General features: G+C 38.2%; 1 protein-coding gene across 5 annotated transcripts in view; it reads left to right on the top strand.

The window, feature by feature from the left end:
- The window catches only part of ESRRG (estrogen related receptor gamma), a 660741-nt gene that overhangs the window by 526358 nt on the left and 117957 nt on the right, over positions 1-16426 (top strand). For all 5 annotated transcript variants that reach the window (XM_075863340.1, XM_075863336.1, XM_075863337.1 and 2 more), the window contains one exon: positions 4400-4516. In XM_075863340.1, the coding sequence (XP_075719455.1) occupies positions 4400-4516 (117 nt within the window). The remainder of the gene's footprint in view (positions 1-4399; positions 4517-16426) is intronic.

Genomic DNA, 16426 nt, shown 5'->3' with positions numbered 1-16426 from the left:
TTGCCTAGATCCTGTGACTCCATTAGCCAACGAACTGTAAGATTCTATTAGCGAGTAAGTGAGCAAAATAATTTAGAATTTTGAAAAAAGTTTGTTTTAAAATTCGCAAAAAAACAAAACCAAGAACCATTCGGCCACTATTTTTAATTTTTTTATTTGTTAAACAACCGAGGTTTATGGGGAATTGTTCGATCATCTCAGTTTAGACCTTGCAGCTACCATGTTGGTTTTGTTCACTCCAAAGCACAGCTACATGTGCAGCCATAGAGGGAATAAGCAGAAACAAGCTTCTAGAATGAGCCCAGTTAACCATCTGTCCCTACCCAACCTCATCTGGATATGTGGACGGCCAGATATTTTTTTAATGTGATCTCAGTGAAAATTTTGGTTGAAAAATAGTATATTTCTTATCCTGAAATGCGTGTGACTGAATGTAAGACATATATATATATATATATATATATATATATATATATATATATATAATGTCATATTCTCCAGGATTAATGCATTCATTCTAATTATTCCCAGTGAAACTTGCAATCTAATTTCACTAATATAGTGATAATATCTTTTTCGAAGCCAGTTAACATGTCAGGATGGAGGAAACTGAATCTCCCAATGAAAACCCAAGTAAACTTTGGGAAGAACATACAAGATTGAGGGAGTCCAGTACTGTAAGAAATGGTTCAGTATAATATTATATATGGCGTCAGATTATAGTTAACAACCTCAGGTCTATGGTGGCCTCAAAATAGCCTAGATAGATAGATAGATAGATAGATAGATAGATAGATAGATAGATAGATAGATAGATAGATAGATAGATAGATAGATAGATAGATAGATAGATAGATAGATAGATAGATAGATAGGAGATAGATAGATAGATAGATAGATAGATAGATAGATAGATAGATAGATATGAGATAGATAGATAGATAGATATGAGATAGATAGATATATAGATATGAGATAGATAGATATATAGATAGATAGATAGATAGATAGATAGATAGATAGATAGATAGATAGATAGATAGATAGATAGATAGATATGAGATAGATAGATATGAGATAGATAGATATGAGATAGATAGATAGATAGATAGATAGATAGATAGATAGATAGATAGATAGATAGATAGATAGATAGATAGATAGATAGATAGATAGATAGATAGATAGATAGATATGAGATAGATAGATAGATAGATATGAGATAGATAGATATATAGATAGATAGATAGATAGATAGATAGATAGATAGATAGATAGATAGATAGATAGATAGATAGATAGATAGATAGATAGATAGATATGAGATAGATAGATATGAGATAGATAGATAGATAGATAGATAGATAGATAGATAGATATGAGATAGATAGATAGATAGATATGAGATAGATAGATATGAGATAGATAGATATGAGATAGATAGATATGAGATAGATAGATAGATAGATATGAGATAGATAGATAGATAGATAGATAGATAGATAGATAGATAGATAGATAGATAGATAGATAGATAGATAGATAGATAGATAGATAGATAGATAGATAGATATGAAATAGATAGATAGATAGATAGATAGATATGAAATAGATAGATAGATAGATATGAGATAGATAGATAGATAGATAGATATGAGATAGATTTAGATAGATAGATAGATAGATAGATAGATAGATAGATAGATAGATAGATAGATAGATAGATATGAGATAGATAGATAGATAGATATGAGATAGATAGATAGATATGAGATAGATATGAGATAGATATGAGATAGATTTAGATAGATATGAGATAGATATGAGATAGATATGAGATAGATTTAGATAGATAGATAGATAGATAGATAGATAGATAGATAGATAGATAGATAGATAGATAGATAGATAGATAGATATGAGATAGATTTAGATAGATAATTCTGTCACTCTCAAAATTCCTTAGACCTCTGTACAGATCCTATATAGTACACAAGCATCTTGCATGAGATAGAAATAACGTAATGGAAAACATATACAGTCGTCCTGATAATGACGCTCCCAGTTTGTCACTTGATATGTAGATGAGTCCTGATTCTCTGGTAAATAATGGCGCGGTGCCCACACTATGGTCCTTACCCAGTATCCTATAGCAAGTTGCCAATCTATAGAGAATTGTGCCACGCTTATCTTTAACGCTTCACTGCTGACAGACTCCTTTATCATGGCCACTTAGCACATTTTCAAGAAACGCACGTCTCCGTTTCTTTCCGTCGAATTAGCACCAGCCAAGTATTTGACTCCTTATGCAGTCCTGCAATCCGCTAATGTGATATTTAATGAGGAGCCATCAGTCCGGAGAAAGGAAGTCAATATGAATCAGTGTTTACAAAGTGTGATTAACTCTGAAATATTTCATCAATGCTCTGGTCCCGGGCAGACTCTATGCTAATTACTAAAATGTGCGCGTGTTTCTGGGGGGCCACGGACGGACCCCGGGAGCTGCAAACAAGGAGAAGTAAGATTGCAATTAGGCTCTGACTGTCTCTCATGACAATTTATGCATTTGCTGTGCTGACCTCCCCCTTCCCGGGAGACCAATAAACAGAATGCATTTTCATTAAGATACTAATGCACTTAATCACAGGGGGAAGGGTTACCCAAGGAAGGAGTTCTGTAAGCAAGACCAGGCCGAGGCGCCCTGCGAAATAGTCGTTGTGTTCCTGTTGTAAATGAGCGAAGCATTACTCAGTGCCGCACTCTCCGATAACAGGACATATACATTTTAATAAATCAAAGCCGCGGCTTTATTAACCTTTTACCTTGTAACTTTTAACCATTAACTTGGGTATGTAAAGGAGGAAATATGCAAAAGAGCAGTGAAGAGGATGCTGTATACGGCAAGACGTCTGGACCAACAGCTTGACCTCCGCCCCCCCTGCAAGCTTTCACAATGTATTATCTAAAGAGCGCACCAGCTGTCCTGCACAAGCTTGGAGGAGTGGACTTCAGTGATACAATGACTTCTAAAGACGGAAAGAAAAAACCAAGCAAGAAAAAAAAAAAACTAAAAAATCTATTACATTAGGAAGAAAATACTAAACCAAAATTCCAAAGATAATATATGATTAAAGGGGGTATGCGGGGACCAAAAATTATTATCCGTGTAGTCCCTGCAGTAGATGAGAACACTCGCAATATACATTCCGGTCCCCCGTCGCGCTGATTGAGAGATTTTCATAGATTTTTATAGCGCTGCTGAAGTCTAGTCGTCTTGATGACGATACGACTTTTTGTCTTGTGACCGATCCCGCTTTACTCTATGTACAAACAGGAGGAGTAGTACAACGAGTACATGGAGTACAGCGGGACTGGTCACATGACGAAGAGTCGTATCGTCATCAAAGAAGACTGTGCAACTAGACCTCCCGTCCCCCGTCGCGCTATGAAAATCTAGTTAGCGCCACGGGGGACCGGAATGTATATTAGCGGGTGGACTACACTGATTAATTATTTTTGGTCCTCACATAACGTAGGGGGGGATGGGCCTAATCTTACATAAGGGAAGATACAGGTCGACTCAAAAGTGGAGAATCCATCAAATATCGAAAAGACGCTTAAAGCTGGGTTAATCTCGGCATTACTAAAGTGTATAGGATCAATAGGTATAATTATGGCGTAGGCCACCCTACTCGCCTTGAGAGCCGCCATGTTAAATGCTACTTGAAGCGTCTTGTAGATACTTGGGTGGTTCTTGATGTTTTACTCACCCTACATACAGAATTATAATAAATGTACCACTATAACTACAATACCGGGGATCATAGCTACGTTTTGCAAGCAGGAGAGGCCTGGGTAGGAGATTGTTTTTTATTGAGACTCAAGATATTTTTATACTCTAGTAATTTTCTGTAAGCATAAGTAAGAATTTTAGTTAGAGGGGTTCTCCACTTTTGACAATCCCTAATTGTTAGAAGGGTCACTTGAGAATAAGCTGATCACAGTGTGTCCCATCCCAGCGATCAGCTGTAATCTGTGGGGATACCTGGCAGTGTGTTCTATTTCTCAGCAGCGCCACCACAGGGGAAATGAAGCATTACACAGTGTCCATTCATATCAATGTGTTGTCTGTGTAATGTAGGACAGTACAAGTCCTCCAGAGCTAGAGACGCTCTTTGTAACCGCTCTTTACTCTGGCCAAGAGATGAGGACCCCCCTCTATTAAGTCAGAATTCCCTAATAAGGTGTATGAAAATGGGTTTTCTAAACTGGACAATCCCTTTAACAACATTGAAGTATTGGTGAATGTCTCTATGTATAGGTTACGGTCTTGCACGTACAGTATGTCTGTATTCCGGGAGTAAAATCTGTTCTCATCTCAACTTTCTTTATACAACAGGAAACATAGAATACAGCTGTCCAGCCACGAATGAATGTGAAATCACAAAGCGTAGACGCAAGTCATGCCAAGCCTGCCGCTTTATGAAGTGTTTAAAAGTTGGCATGCTGAAAGAAGGTACAGTGCAAAAATATATCTCCTTAAACCATTGAACTCTGAAATTGTATGCTGAAAAATAAATGCGTTTATTTGTCATAGGAAGATGAAGATGTAGCAGAGCTGAGTGTGCGTTACTTAAAAAAGATTCCTGCAACACTCTATAGAAAATGTAAAAAAAGTATTTTTCTGCGTAACCTCACTCCAGTGGCGGGAAGTGGTGGTGATGTGCTGCTAGATGTACAGAAGCACTAGGGGGAAGAAACAGTGACGTCTCAAATCTGACGGACTTCTTAATAAATATTTACAATAGGAAAATCTAGTTTCTTCACTAGAGTTTCCATTGAAAATATTGTATTCGATTTACATTTAGTCCTATGTAAAACCCCAGATCACACATTGTATGTAACATAATCAGCTCTGCTACATCTGTATAGCATGTGATTAGTTTTTATCTGTACATGTCAAAAAAAGAATAATGAAGTACATTTAACTAACTAAACATTACATTCTTGACTATGTTTTAACCAAATCAATGCTTCGTGTTGTAGCAAATGTTGATACATTATTGACATCCTCGCACTAAAGAAAAGCGTCTGTAGTGATTTCTAGAAGTTTATATGACGTGCTCGATTATTATTATTAATATTATTAATCATGTGATTGTCTAAAACTCTTTGCCCCGAAAGGAGATTTTGAAGGATAGACTTTTCTGGTTGGTCAACCCAATCGGCAGCCTGACCATTACACCCATTGACTTCAATGCCGATGTGGTCATCTCACCACTAGGCCTTAGAGCCATGTGCATGGGGCTTGTAGGGTGGCACACACAGTCTCTATGATTCCATACTACGGACCTATAGACACTCTGTGTGCCAACTTATGGTGCCCCCGTACAGCGCCATTTTATGGAGGTATTCTCTACTTCTAGGGCAGAATAGCGCCATAATATGGCATCCAATGGAACATGCAGCAGTATATCTGTATACCTCTGTATGAAATCAGGGGTATATGGAGATACAGTAAGGCATAGTAGCTATGGGGCCATAGGACCCTCTGCAACACAAGAGATTGGGAGGAGGGGTACACATTTTTCTGGAGGACCTCTATCGGAGGGGTCCCTATTGATATGTCTGATTGATGACCCAAAATCAAACCAAATATCTTTGTATATATAGCGATAATGTCCCATTAGAGAGTCTGCACACGTACTCTACGTAAAATTCCTAAGATTTAATTTTATGAATGAGGATATTAAAAGTAAACGTATTCCCCGGGGTCTCGAGCCGGCATGACGGGTTTATGGCCTTTTTCATTGGCCTGTATAAGAATGTGTTTATTTGATTTGCTTATATTAAACAGGTTTCTCCAGTTTTATGGCTGTCAGACGGACACAGTCCAAACAGCTGCTTTTTAATTGGAGCTAAGTCGCTGCTAGAGAAATCCAATAGTGTCAGACACAGACAATGGGAGAGTATGAGAAGAGTGGCAGGGACAGATTGTGGACGGAGCGCTGACAGACAGAGGATTATTGGTAGTAAATAGGGATAAGAAAGAACTCAGGATATTGAAAGATATCTGGGATGAAGAAGATCCAAAACAAGTAACTTAGAGAAAGAGGATCAGACATGTGGAATATATAGACGGTGGTGTCAGGGGTGTAGCTATAGGGGGGTAGCAGTAACACCCTAATTCTTAAGGGGGCAAGAAGGTCCCAAAGGGAAACATCATAATCAAACATGATAGTTGGGGGGCCCTGTTTCATTTTGCAGGGGCTTCAGAAGTCTGGTGGTGTGATGTCCTGTGTAATGTGCTAATAAAATGTAGAATTTGCTGATTTTCACAACCTTCGTAGTGTTCGGGCCCCTTATTATTGTGCCAAGTTTTGCCACCTAGGGCGGAAGGGCCTGGTGTTTGTTTCCCCCTCCAGGCCCTTTCCATAACCCTTGGGACAATTCTCAACCCTTCTGTTTGCTAACAATGATGTTCTTCGGGAGAGGGCACAGGTTCTCATCAGCCAATAGCAAGGGAGGTGGGATCAATCAGGGATGGGCCCCATCTCTCCAAGGGCCCCATAGCAAACACATGGTCTGCCTCTAGGGTATGTAACACCCTTGACTAAAGCTGCACATTATCTGGATGGTGTGTCTAAGGTTGTACCAAGAAGTAACTCTGCCTTGTAAGAGGCTATTAAAGGGGTTTCCCGACCCATACAAATTTCTCCTCTACTTTGTGCTATTATTGCAGCTTGATGACCTGTTATCCGGCACCATGTGACCACACTTGAATAATGCTGGCCGTAGAAGCGATGTGTCATCCATGGAAATAACCGACTTGTGGTCAACAATTGGCTGCTGTGGACACATGGTGTCAGACCACATGTCCTTGTACTGCAATGACAACAGATAAAGGCAGCGAATCCAATGGCCATAGAAAAAAATAAAACTGAAAATATATGTTAGAAAAAACAAAGACTGAAAATATATGTTCATTCTGCTGCTGATGTGTTACATTGTCACAGCGCATTTGGGTTTTTTGCATGAAGTCTTCCTTGACAAAGTCTGTGAGGGGAATATGCCACAGAAATCCTTTTCACGACAGAATAAACTCTGGGCAGTGTGGTTAAAGTGGTTATCCACTTTGGACAATCTCTTTCTGTTAGAAGAATCACCCGTCCATAAACTGATCATGGCTTGTCCCAGTGTAGAGAATCCCAGCGATCATGATCTGTAGGCGAAGTCCTGCAGCATGTGATCAACTTTCCTGCAGTGCCACCACAGGTGAAATCAAGCATTGCACTGTACCTATTGACATCACTAGACGTGCTGCGTCCTCCAGACAGTGGGAGGCACTCTTTGTAGCTGGTGTGCACTAACATAAATGAAAGATAATCCAAAATCGACTACTGTATTCACATTAAAAAAAAAGTTATGGCCTGGATTTTTATAACCTCCTGAGTCCTGATCTTTACTGGGATTAAATATTTCAGGAAAAACAAACAGGCGACAGATTGATGACAAAATTAGGCATATTAAACCCTTACAAATATAATTATATGAGATTATAGCAATGTAGAAGTGCCCTTATTCTTCACAGATGCTTTGCAGGCATGAAAGTGGGCACTTGTACCAAGGATCGCTGCCAAGTTCACTAAACACTTAGAGAGAAAAAAATTGATGTGATATTGGATGAGAAGTGGATATTGCACAGCTGGTAAAGGACGGAATAAAGTCTCAATGTTCAGCCATGTGGCAGGTACTTCTCATCTTGTTTCAAACACTGCGCATAACTATAGGGATAAGAAGGGTCATCGTGGCCGGTCGTGAGAGAAGCCGTTTCTGAACTCTTTTATGAGCCAGATCTAATAAGACTCTAGAAGGATTTGCGGCATTACAATTGGAAAATACATGTAGTAACTGTCCTACTGGTTAAGTCCATTAATTTATAGGTAACTGTAGAGACTATAAAAAGTTAAATTGGTCATAGACATTCTATAATCTACTGGTTGACAACTAAGAAGTCCACTTTCCCCCATTGGCCTTGAAGAAACATATAGGTTAAATCTCTAGAGGTTAGAAGACATAAGCGTCAGGTAAAGTCCAACCTTTTCCCCTACAACTTTTATTTAGTCTGAGTAAAGGATTAATCCTTTTAGCTAGATTAAATAAACGCTATATCTTAGTTTATTTCCACACATTTATTTGATAGCCGGGAAAGCTGGGTATTTTGTGTGCACCTGCACAGTTGTCCTTTTTTGTAGGTAGTGCCACACAGCCCCCTTTGTAGATAGCAAAGCCCCCCCCCCTTCCAGTATAGATAGCGCTTCTGTAACTCCCTGAAGGAGCGGAATCCCCGTGTGGCCGGGGATTCCGCTCATGGAGCGCTCCTCGATATGGACAGTGACATCAGGGGAATCTCCTGAAGTGGAATCCCCGGCCACAGCATTGCCGACGCATGGCCAGAGACATCAAGCAGCGCTCCAGGAGCGGAATCCCCGGCCACATGGGGATTCCGCTCCTTCAGGGAGCTACAGTGGTGCTAGTAGATAGCAGAGCAGGGAGATACTTACCTGCTCTGCTATAATGCCGTCGCTGCCGCTATAGCAGCCTGAGCGGCTGCTAGCGGCGCCACCACCCTCATGCCCAGTGTCGCTGCTAGCAGCCGCTATGGCTGCTACAGATAGATATCAGATAGATAGATGGATATGAGATGGATATGAGATGGATATGAGATGGATATGAGATGGATATGAGATGGATATGAGAGATAGATAGATAGATAGATAGATAGATAGATAGATAGATAGATAGATAGATAGATAGATAGATAGATAGATAGATAGATAGATAGATAGATAGATAGATAGATAGATAGATAGATCGATCGATAGATAGATAGATCGATAGATAGATAGATAGATAGATCGATAATGAGATAGATGGATATATAATGAGATAGATGGATATGAGAGATAGATGGATATGAGAGATAGATGGATATGAGAGATAGATAGATAGATAGATAGATAGATAGATAGATAGATAGATAGATAGATAGATAGATAGATGGATATGAGATAGATAGATAGGTATTAGATAGATAGATAGGTAATAGATAGATAGATAGATAGATAGATAGATAGATAGATAGATAGATAGATAGATAGATAGATAGATGTATTAGATAGATAGATAGATAGATATTAGATAGATAGATAGATATTAGATAGATAGATAAAAAGAGATACACTTTGAAGCATCGCTGAATCAGCGGGGTTGAGAATGACATGCGGGTGTTGTCCTCTCCTCTCGGGTGGGTGTTTTCCAGTTCCTTTCTGAATTTTAACCAGCACTGAAAAGAAAGGGAACTCTTAGTCTTAAAATCCACTTTTATTCCCAGACACACATTGGCGTCTCCTGCGCTCGGCCTGAGATCACGGTGTTGCAAATCTATTCAAATGTAAACCTGTTCAATTCAATTACAATTCTGTAATAAAATTTGCTGCTTCAAACTCCATGTTGGTCACAGTATTCGGTACATGCCGGTGGCTCAGTGGGCCTCCAAATTGACAGTTGAAATCTATTTAGTCTAAAAAAAATAGAGATATTCATTGTGATATACTCTGATTCAGCCAGAAACACGGCTGCAAGGGATTGCCAGTAAATATTACCGTTTCCCAGAGCAAACTTTACAACAAAGACTGGTAGGAATATTTTTGTGATTTTTGCAATCATAGAATTGTCATTGTAGAAAATGGGCCTTCGTGTATGCCAAAAACATTACGGGCAGATATGTGGGTATGATCAGACATGGTAATGGTCAATAGGTAAGACCCATCTGATCTAATTATTATATGACCTGCACAAAAAAAATTCTATCCCAAAAAGAAAACCCCTTTATGGGTTCAAATGGATGGAGCAAGGATAACTAGGTTATATAACATTGCATTTATGGAGAGAATTCAGGGTGCTGATTAAAACTACCAATGCCCAAACCACTTGGGACAGAAGGGCTTGGTACTTGTTTGCCCCATCTCCTTTCTATGATCCTTAGGTTTATTCCCCACATCCTTGTTTGTAGGACCCGTAGAGCATGGATTCCTGGATTTCCAGCATTATGCCTCATATTTAATTAAATCGATAGAGCATTCTTACCTGTAAGGAGGACTTATGAATAAACAAAACTAAAGAGAAAATAAATGATGTTCTCCTCAGTGCACAGTGGAATCGTGAAGCCTCACCGCACAAAAAAATTACACTAAAAAATTTACTGGAAACGAGTCCCTATTGAAACCTAAATTTCATAGCCTGCAAAAGTGGACACAATGTAACAAACTGCATAGACGGCAAAGTTTACTCTACCAACACCACACAAGGGGGTGTCAATAAAAAATAAGATACAAGTGTAACTCTAAACACATTTATAGAGCAATCTCGGCGGTAGGAAGCATTTCTTGTCAACCACGAACCCCGAGCCTGCAGAACAACATGGAAGGTTTTCCCTCTTACAGTTTTTGCTTATAGTGGTAGGATTCCCTATTACTAAGATGGTGCCGGGTGAGAGCCTCTGAAATGGTGAGCTTCCAAAAATTCAGCCAGGACAGAGTGGATTGTTGGCTCTCACGGCGCCATGCACCCATGGCACATGCCCTGCTATCACCCCCCAACTATGCCCCTTCCCTATTGTTCTCATATTCGGTGCAGTTGGAAATAAAATATCATTAAAGCCCGAAAGGGTAGTCCAAAAATGTAAGTTTGTCAACCGGGTCATAATGGTGGGGGTCAAGGAGTTGGGACTGATTAAATAAATTAACTTTAGTATACACTTATATTGGTAGTACATTGACGATGTACCATGTCCTATATTGAAGCACTAAGCTTAAAAACCCCACCGCAGCCAATTACTAGTGGCCTGCATGTCACCCAGGTATCCCCCTTTCTCCTAAGTTTTCTGCAGGGGACCAAATTTCAACACAAAATATTTTGCAATGGTTGGAGTATAGTCCGTGATAAGTCAAGTGTCCACAATATAATAAAAATGGTCTATAAAATGTCGTATTATCCCACTTTTTATGCTTTTGTAGCTCATTTTTAGTAAGTTTAGATGTTACATGGTCTGACGCTATCGTTGGCACTTGATGCATATTGTGTCTCCCCCTCCTCCCTAGTCATTGATTAAGTTATACTGACTAGTTAAATGCTGTTGAGAGCTAAAACATTTCAGAATTCATTAGCTGCCGGTGCTTGTCTGGAGAATAAAGTGGAGGTGAAGTGCAGAGAGGCCTTAAGAGGATTACGTGTACAACTCACATAATGAAAATGATTTACTGTGCAAATACCCTGCTGCTGCTGCAGAAGAAGAACACTGACCCATACATGTGCCGCTTCTATTACTAGGGGCTACAAGAGGTTTCTTTACGGTCTCCAAATCTAAAAAAAATGCCCAAAAGTTTCTGCAAAGTTCACAAAAACTAGACAAAAGCCACAAACTATTGCTTGTTTATCTATTGATTTCATTCCGAAGGTCGAATAGGAACATACACCTGATTCCTATAGACATTGAGACAATTGGGGAGATGGGAAATCGGAGGCGATATCCACAGCAACCAATGAGATTACAGCTCTTATTGTTTAAAGGCTGTTTGGGAAACAAAAGCTGCAACTTCATTGATCGTTATCGACAACTGCTCCACTTTACCCTCACGTTAGTTTCGACAAACATATCCCAATATGAGACGTTTCAAGGGACTAATCGTATTAGCCGGGAGAAGACATTATATATAGTGGCCATTAAAGGGATTGTCCAACTAGTTGTTTGCCAAGCTCCATACTTAAGGCCCATTCACACAGGTCAATGATTGGGCAAATGAGCGTTTATACGAATCAAAATATCAACAAAATAGCGATATGATTTAGATACCGTGCACCCTCAAACGGATCAATACGGTTAATTCATGTATTTTGATACTAAGCTGTGTGGCCGCACAGCTTAGTATTGTAACACATGAATGTAGTTAGAGCGGTGCTGCGGCTGTGTAATACAGATATTGCCCCACTTCTGACAAGTGTGCGCGTGCAGTCAGCATGATGTGATGCGGCCGGCGCTGCACTAATGAGCAACGGCACTGAAGACAGAACATGGCGGGCGCACTGCAAAACACCATGTTCTGTCTTCAGTGCCAGCGCCGCCGCTCATTAGTGCATCACCTCATTTTGGTATGGAGAATCACAATACTACATGAAGTATCGGTATCGAACTCCAAATTCTGGTATCGTGACAACCCTACATATGAACGCTCATTCCCGATCATTGCCCTGTGTAAACAGGGCAATGATCCGCCGATAGACGAGCAAACTCTTTTTCATTGGCTGATCTGCTAGTTTATGCGGCCAATAAAATCTTTGCCAGTCAGCAGCAAAATAATAGAAATGTATGGGGACGAACGATCGTAGTAAGGGTCACTCGTTCCCATACATAACCGATCACTGCTCCTTGTAAAAGGAGCAAACGAGTGCCGATCAACGTGCTGTTCACGGCCCTTATCAGGCCCATATATAAAATGACTATTATTTGTAAGGAAGTGTAGTATTACACAGTGCCCATTGAAATCTGTGATATCCATATTCCCTTACAGAGTATATAGACAGAGGTCATGCTAAGTGGAAAACCCCTTTAAGAAATTTTAGAAAGTCTTACTAACTTAAGGAGGGTCCTATACAGCATGCATATCTAGAGAGGTCACCAAAGCTGGTTACTGGTCTGCTGTCCATACTCCTTTGGGCATTGCTTAGTTATCTATGTGCTTGCAGAGTGTATTCAATAAGGTGTTCGAAAGGAAACGTCCTTGGAGTGGTAGTTGCTTCCATTTGTTTACCTCTCCAAGCATGCATGGCAGGCACAAAAGTGTGACTATGAGGGTAACATCCACGAGACTGAGAGGAATAGGGAGTAGAGCAGGGAAGTATCTGTATGTACTTGTATGTCGGTGACTGGGTGACAGAAAACCGTTCTCTATGACCTCCAAAATGGCTGACTTCCTGTCTAGAGCAGCTTTAGAGTATAAAATACTGCTGTAACATGAGATATAACGTATATACTAAGAGAAGAGGAACATCCACGAGTACATGAAAGTTTTAATTATATGGGAGTTGAGGCACTTTAAAGTTGAAGTTTTGTTTTAATGTGGAGGGAGGGCCAAAATATCTTTAATTTCTGGGCACTGGCAGTCGATTTAAAAAAAATAATTAACAATTGTTTAGGTAAAGTGTAAATTTAAGCTTTAATTGTATTCAAAGAAAATCTTTCCAGCGAGCGTGTCCGTTATTAGCGCGGCGGTGACCTCGGATCTGTTTTTTATGCTCTCCCTTGTAATAATATTCTTAAGGATCTCCTTCATTAATGCAAGGTATTAAACAAAGCACTTGCTGGGTAATATCAAGAGATAACACATTGCATTTTAACACTTCTCTTCTTAAAGCTAAGCCTTTTATGTGTTTTTAATGTGTTTTAAAGAGGCTGTACAAATTAAGACTTGATATGAAGCCAAGAAAGGCCCGTCATAAATCTGCAAAGACTTGTTTATGGCGGCCTGTGATGACTGTACACAAAATTCTGCTATTTATACAGCCGCAGGAGGAGCCGCTGGTTTCATTACACACACTTTTATGGTTCCCATGCTTTTCTGATAATATTTTGTGTTTCTGGTTTACGTTTAAAGAAGAAATATCAATACGACAATCAGTAGGTCAGAAGTTTCTCGATGTTATCGGTTGGTGCTGGTTTCTTTGGATATACTCGATTGTCTTATGTTCTATTTATACAGGGTTACTCAGTGGCCAATATTTATGTATGGATAAGCTGAGAAATCCAAAATGAAATTATGCTAGGTAAAATAAATGTAGATAGATATACAGATAGATAGATAGATAGATAGATAGATAGATAGATAGATAGATAGATAGATAGATAGATAGATATGAGATAGATAGATAGATATGAGATAGATAGATAGATATGAGATAGATAGAAGGATAGATAGATAGATAGATAGATAGATAGATAGATAGATAGATAGATAGATAGATAGATAGATAGATAGATAGATAGATAGATGATAGATAGATAGATAGATAGATAGATAGATAGATAGATAGATAGATAGATAGATAGATAGATAGATTTACAGATATACAGAATGATGTACAGATAGATATACAGATAGTTATACAGATAGATATACAGATAGTTATACGGATAGATATACGGATAGATATACAGATAGATGTACGGATAGATATACGGATAGATATACGGATAGATATACGGAAAGATATACAGATAGATATACGGATAGATATACGGATAGATATACGGATAGATATACGGAAAGATAAACGGAAAGATAAACGGAAAGATATACAGATAGATAGATAGATAGATAGATAGATAGATAGATAGATAGATAGATAGATAGATATGAGATAGATAGATAGATAGATAGATAGATAGATAGATAGATAGATAGATAGATAGATAGATAGATAGATATGAGATAGATAGATATGAGATAGATAGATATGTGATAGATAGATATGAGATAGATAGATATGACATAGATAGATATGAGATAGATAGATAGATAGATAGATAGATAGATAGATAGATAGATAGATAGATAGATAGATAGATAGATAGATAGATAGATAGATAGATATGAGAGATAGATATTAGAGATAGATATGAGAGATAGATAGATAGATAGATAGATAGATAGATATGAGATAGATAGATAGATAGATAGATAGATAGATAGATAGATAGATAGATAGATAGATAGATAGATAGATAGATAGATAGATATGAGATAGATAGATAGATAGATAGATAGATAGATAGATAGATAGATAGATAGATAGATAGATAGATAGATAGATAGATAGATAGATAGATAGATATGAGATAGATAGATAGATAGATAGATAGATAGATATTAGATAGATAGATAGATAGATAGATATGAGATAGATAGATAGATAGATAGATAGATAGATAGATAGATAGATAGATAGATAGATAGATAGATAGATAGATATGAGATAGATAGATAGATAGATAGATAGATAGATAGATAGATAGATAGATAGATAGATAGATAGATAGATATGAGATAGATAGATATGAGATAGATAGATAGATAGATAGATAGATAGATAGATAGATAGATAGATAGATAGATAGATAGATAGATATGAGATAGATAGATATGAGATAGATAGATAGATAGATAGATAGATAGATAGATAGATATGAGATAGATAGATAGATAGATAGATAGATAGATAGATAGATAGATATGAGATAGATAGATAGATAGATAGATAGATAGATAGATAGATAGATAGATAGATAGATAGATAGATAGATAGATAGATAGATATGAGATAGATAGATAGATAGATATGAGATAGATAGATAGATAGATAGATAGATAGATAGATAGATAGATATGAGATAGATAGATAGATAGATATGAGATAGATAGATAGATAGATAGATAGATAGATAGATAGATAGATAGATAGATAGATAGATAGATAGATAGATAGATAGATTTCCCTTGAATGTGACCTGCTTCTCCTGTTGGATAGATATATGTGACCTGCTTCTCCTGTTGGATAGATATATGTGACCGGTTGACCTCTATATGGAGTCATGTGTGATTAAAATGGTGCACAAACATCACATAATAAGATATAATTGCGCCATTCTTCTAGAAATACAGATTATATAATATTTTTCTAGCCTAATCATAAAGTGTTGATTATGACTCTTTCTACCAGCCAGTCTATGGCACGGGGTGGGGGGGGGGGGGCACATGGATAAATTAATTTGTACTGAGACAACAAACATGAAATGAAAGGGACTTCAGTGGAGCGCCGGCCATTCCTCTTGGTCATGTTACAAGAACTCATTTTCCCGAGGATTAGAAGATGCGGCTTGTGTGGATACATAACTCTGCTTACACTGGGATTCCATTAAAAGTTAATCATGTTTTATGATGAAAAAAATAATTTGAGCCCAGTTGAAAGCCTTCCTTGCGGATCTTCATTTGTCACTCTCCTTTTGGTTTCATGCATGATGTCTGCATTGGTCTAATTTAAAGGAAGGTTATTAAGCTTCCTATTAATATTCCGTAGACGTGGGGTGAAGAGCAGGGGCTTCTTTGGTAGAAATGCTGGAATATTTGCTTATTCACTGAAGCCGCGGTGACAGCGGTGTAATGGATAAGGGGAGGTGGAAACAGACCTGAAAGATGTAGGACAGAGTTTGGTGTGGCATCTTCCCCCTGGAGCATATAGATAAATAGCTGTTCTTTGTTCCAGCTTTCTGCCACCCATTAGCCCATATATCAAGATGGCACTGCCATTTGTT

This window comes from Rhinoderma darwinii, chromosome 4 (genome assembly GCF_050947455.1).
Source record: "Rhinoderma darwinii isolate aRhiDar2 chromosome 4, aRhiDar2.hap1, whole genome shotgun sequence".
Classification (NCBI taxonomy): domain Eukaryota; kingdom Metazoa; phylum Chordata; class Amphibia; order Anura; family Rhinodermatidae; genus Rhinoderma; species Rhinoderma darwinii.
This window is presented reverse-complemented; position numbering and strand designations above follow the sequence as displayed.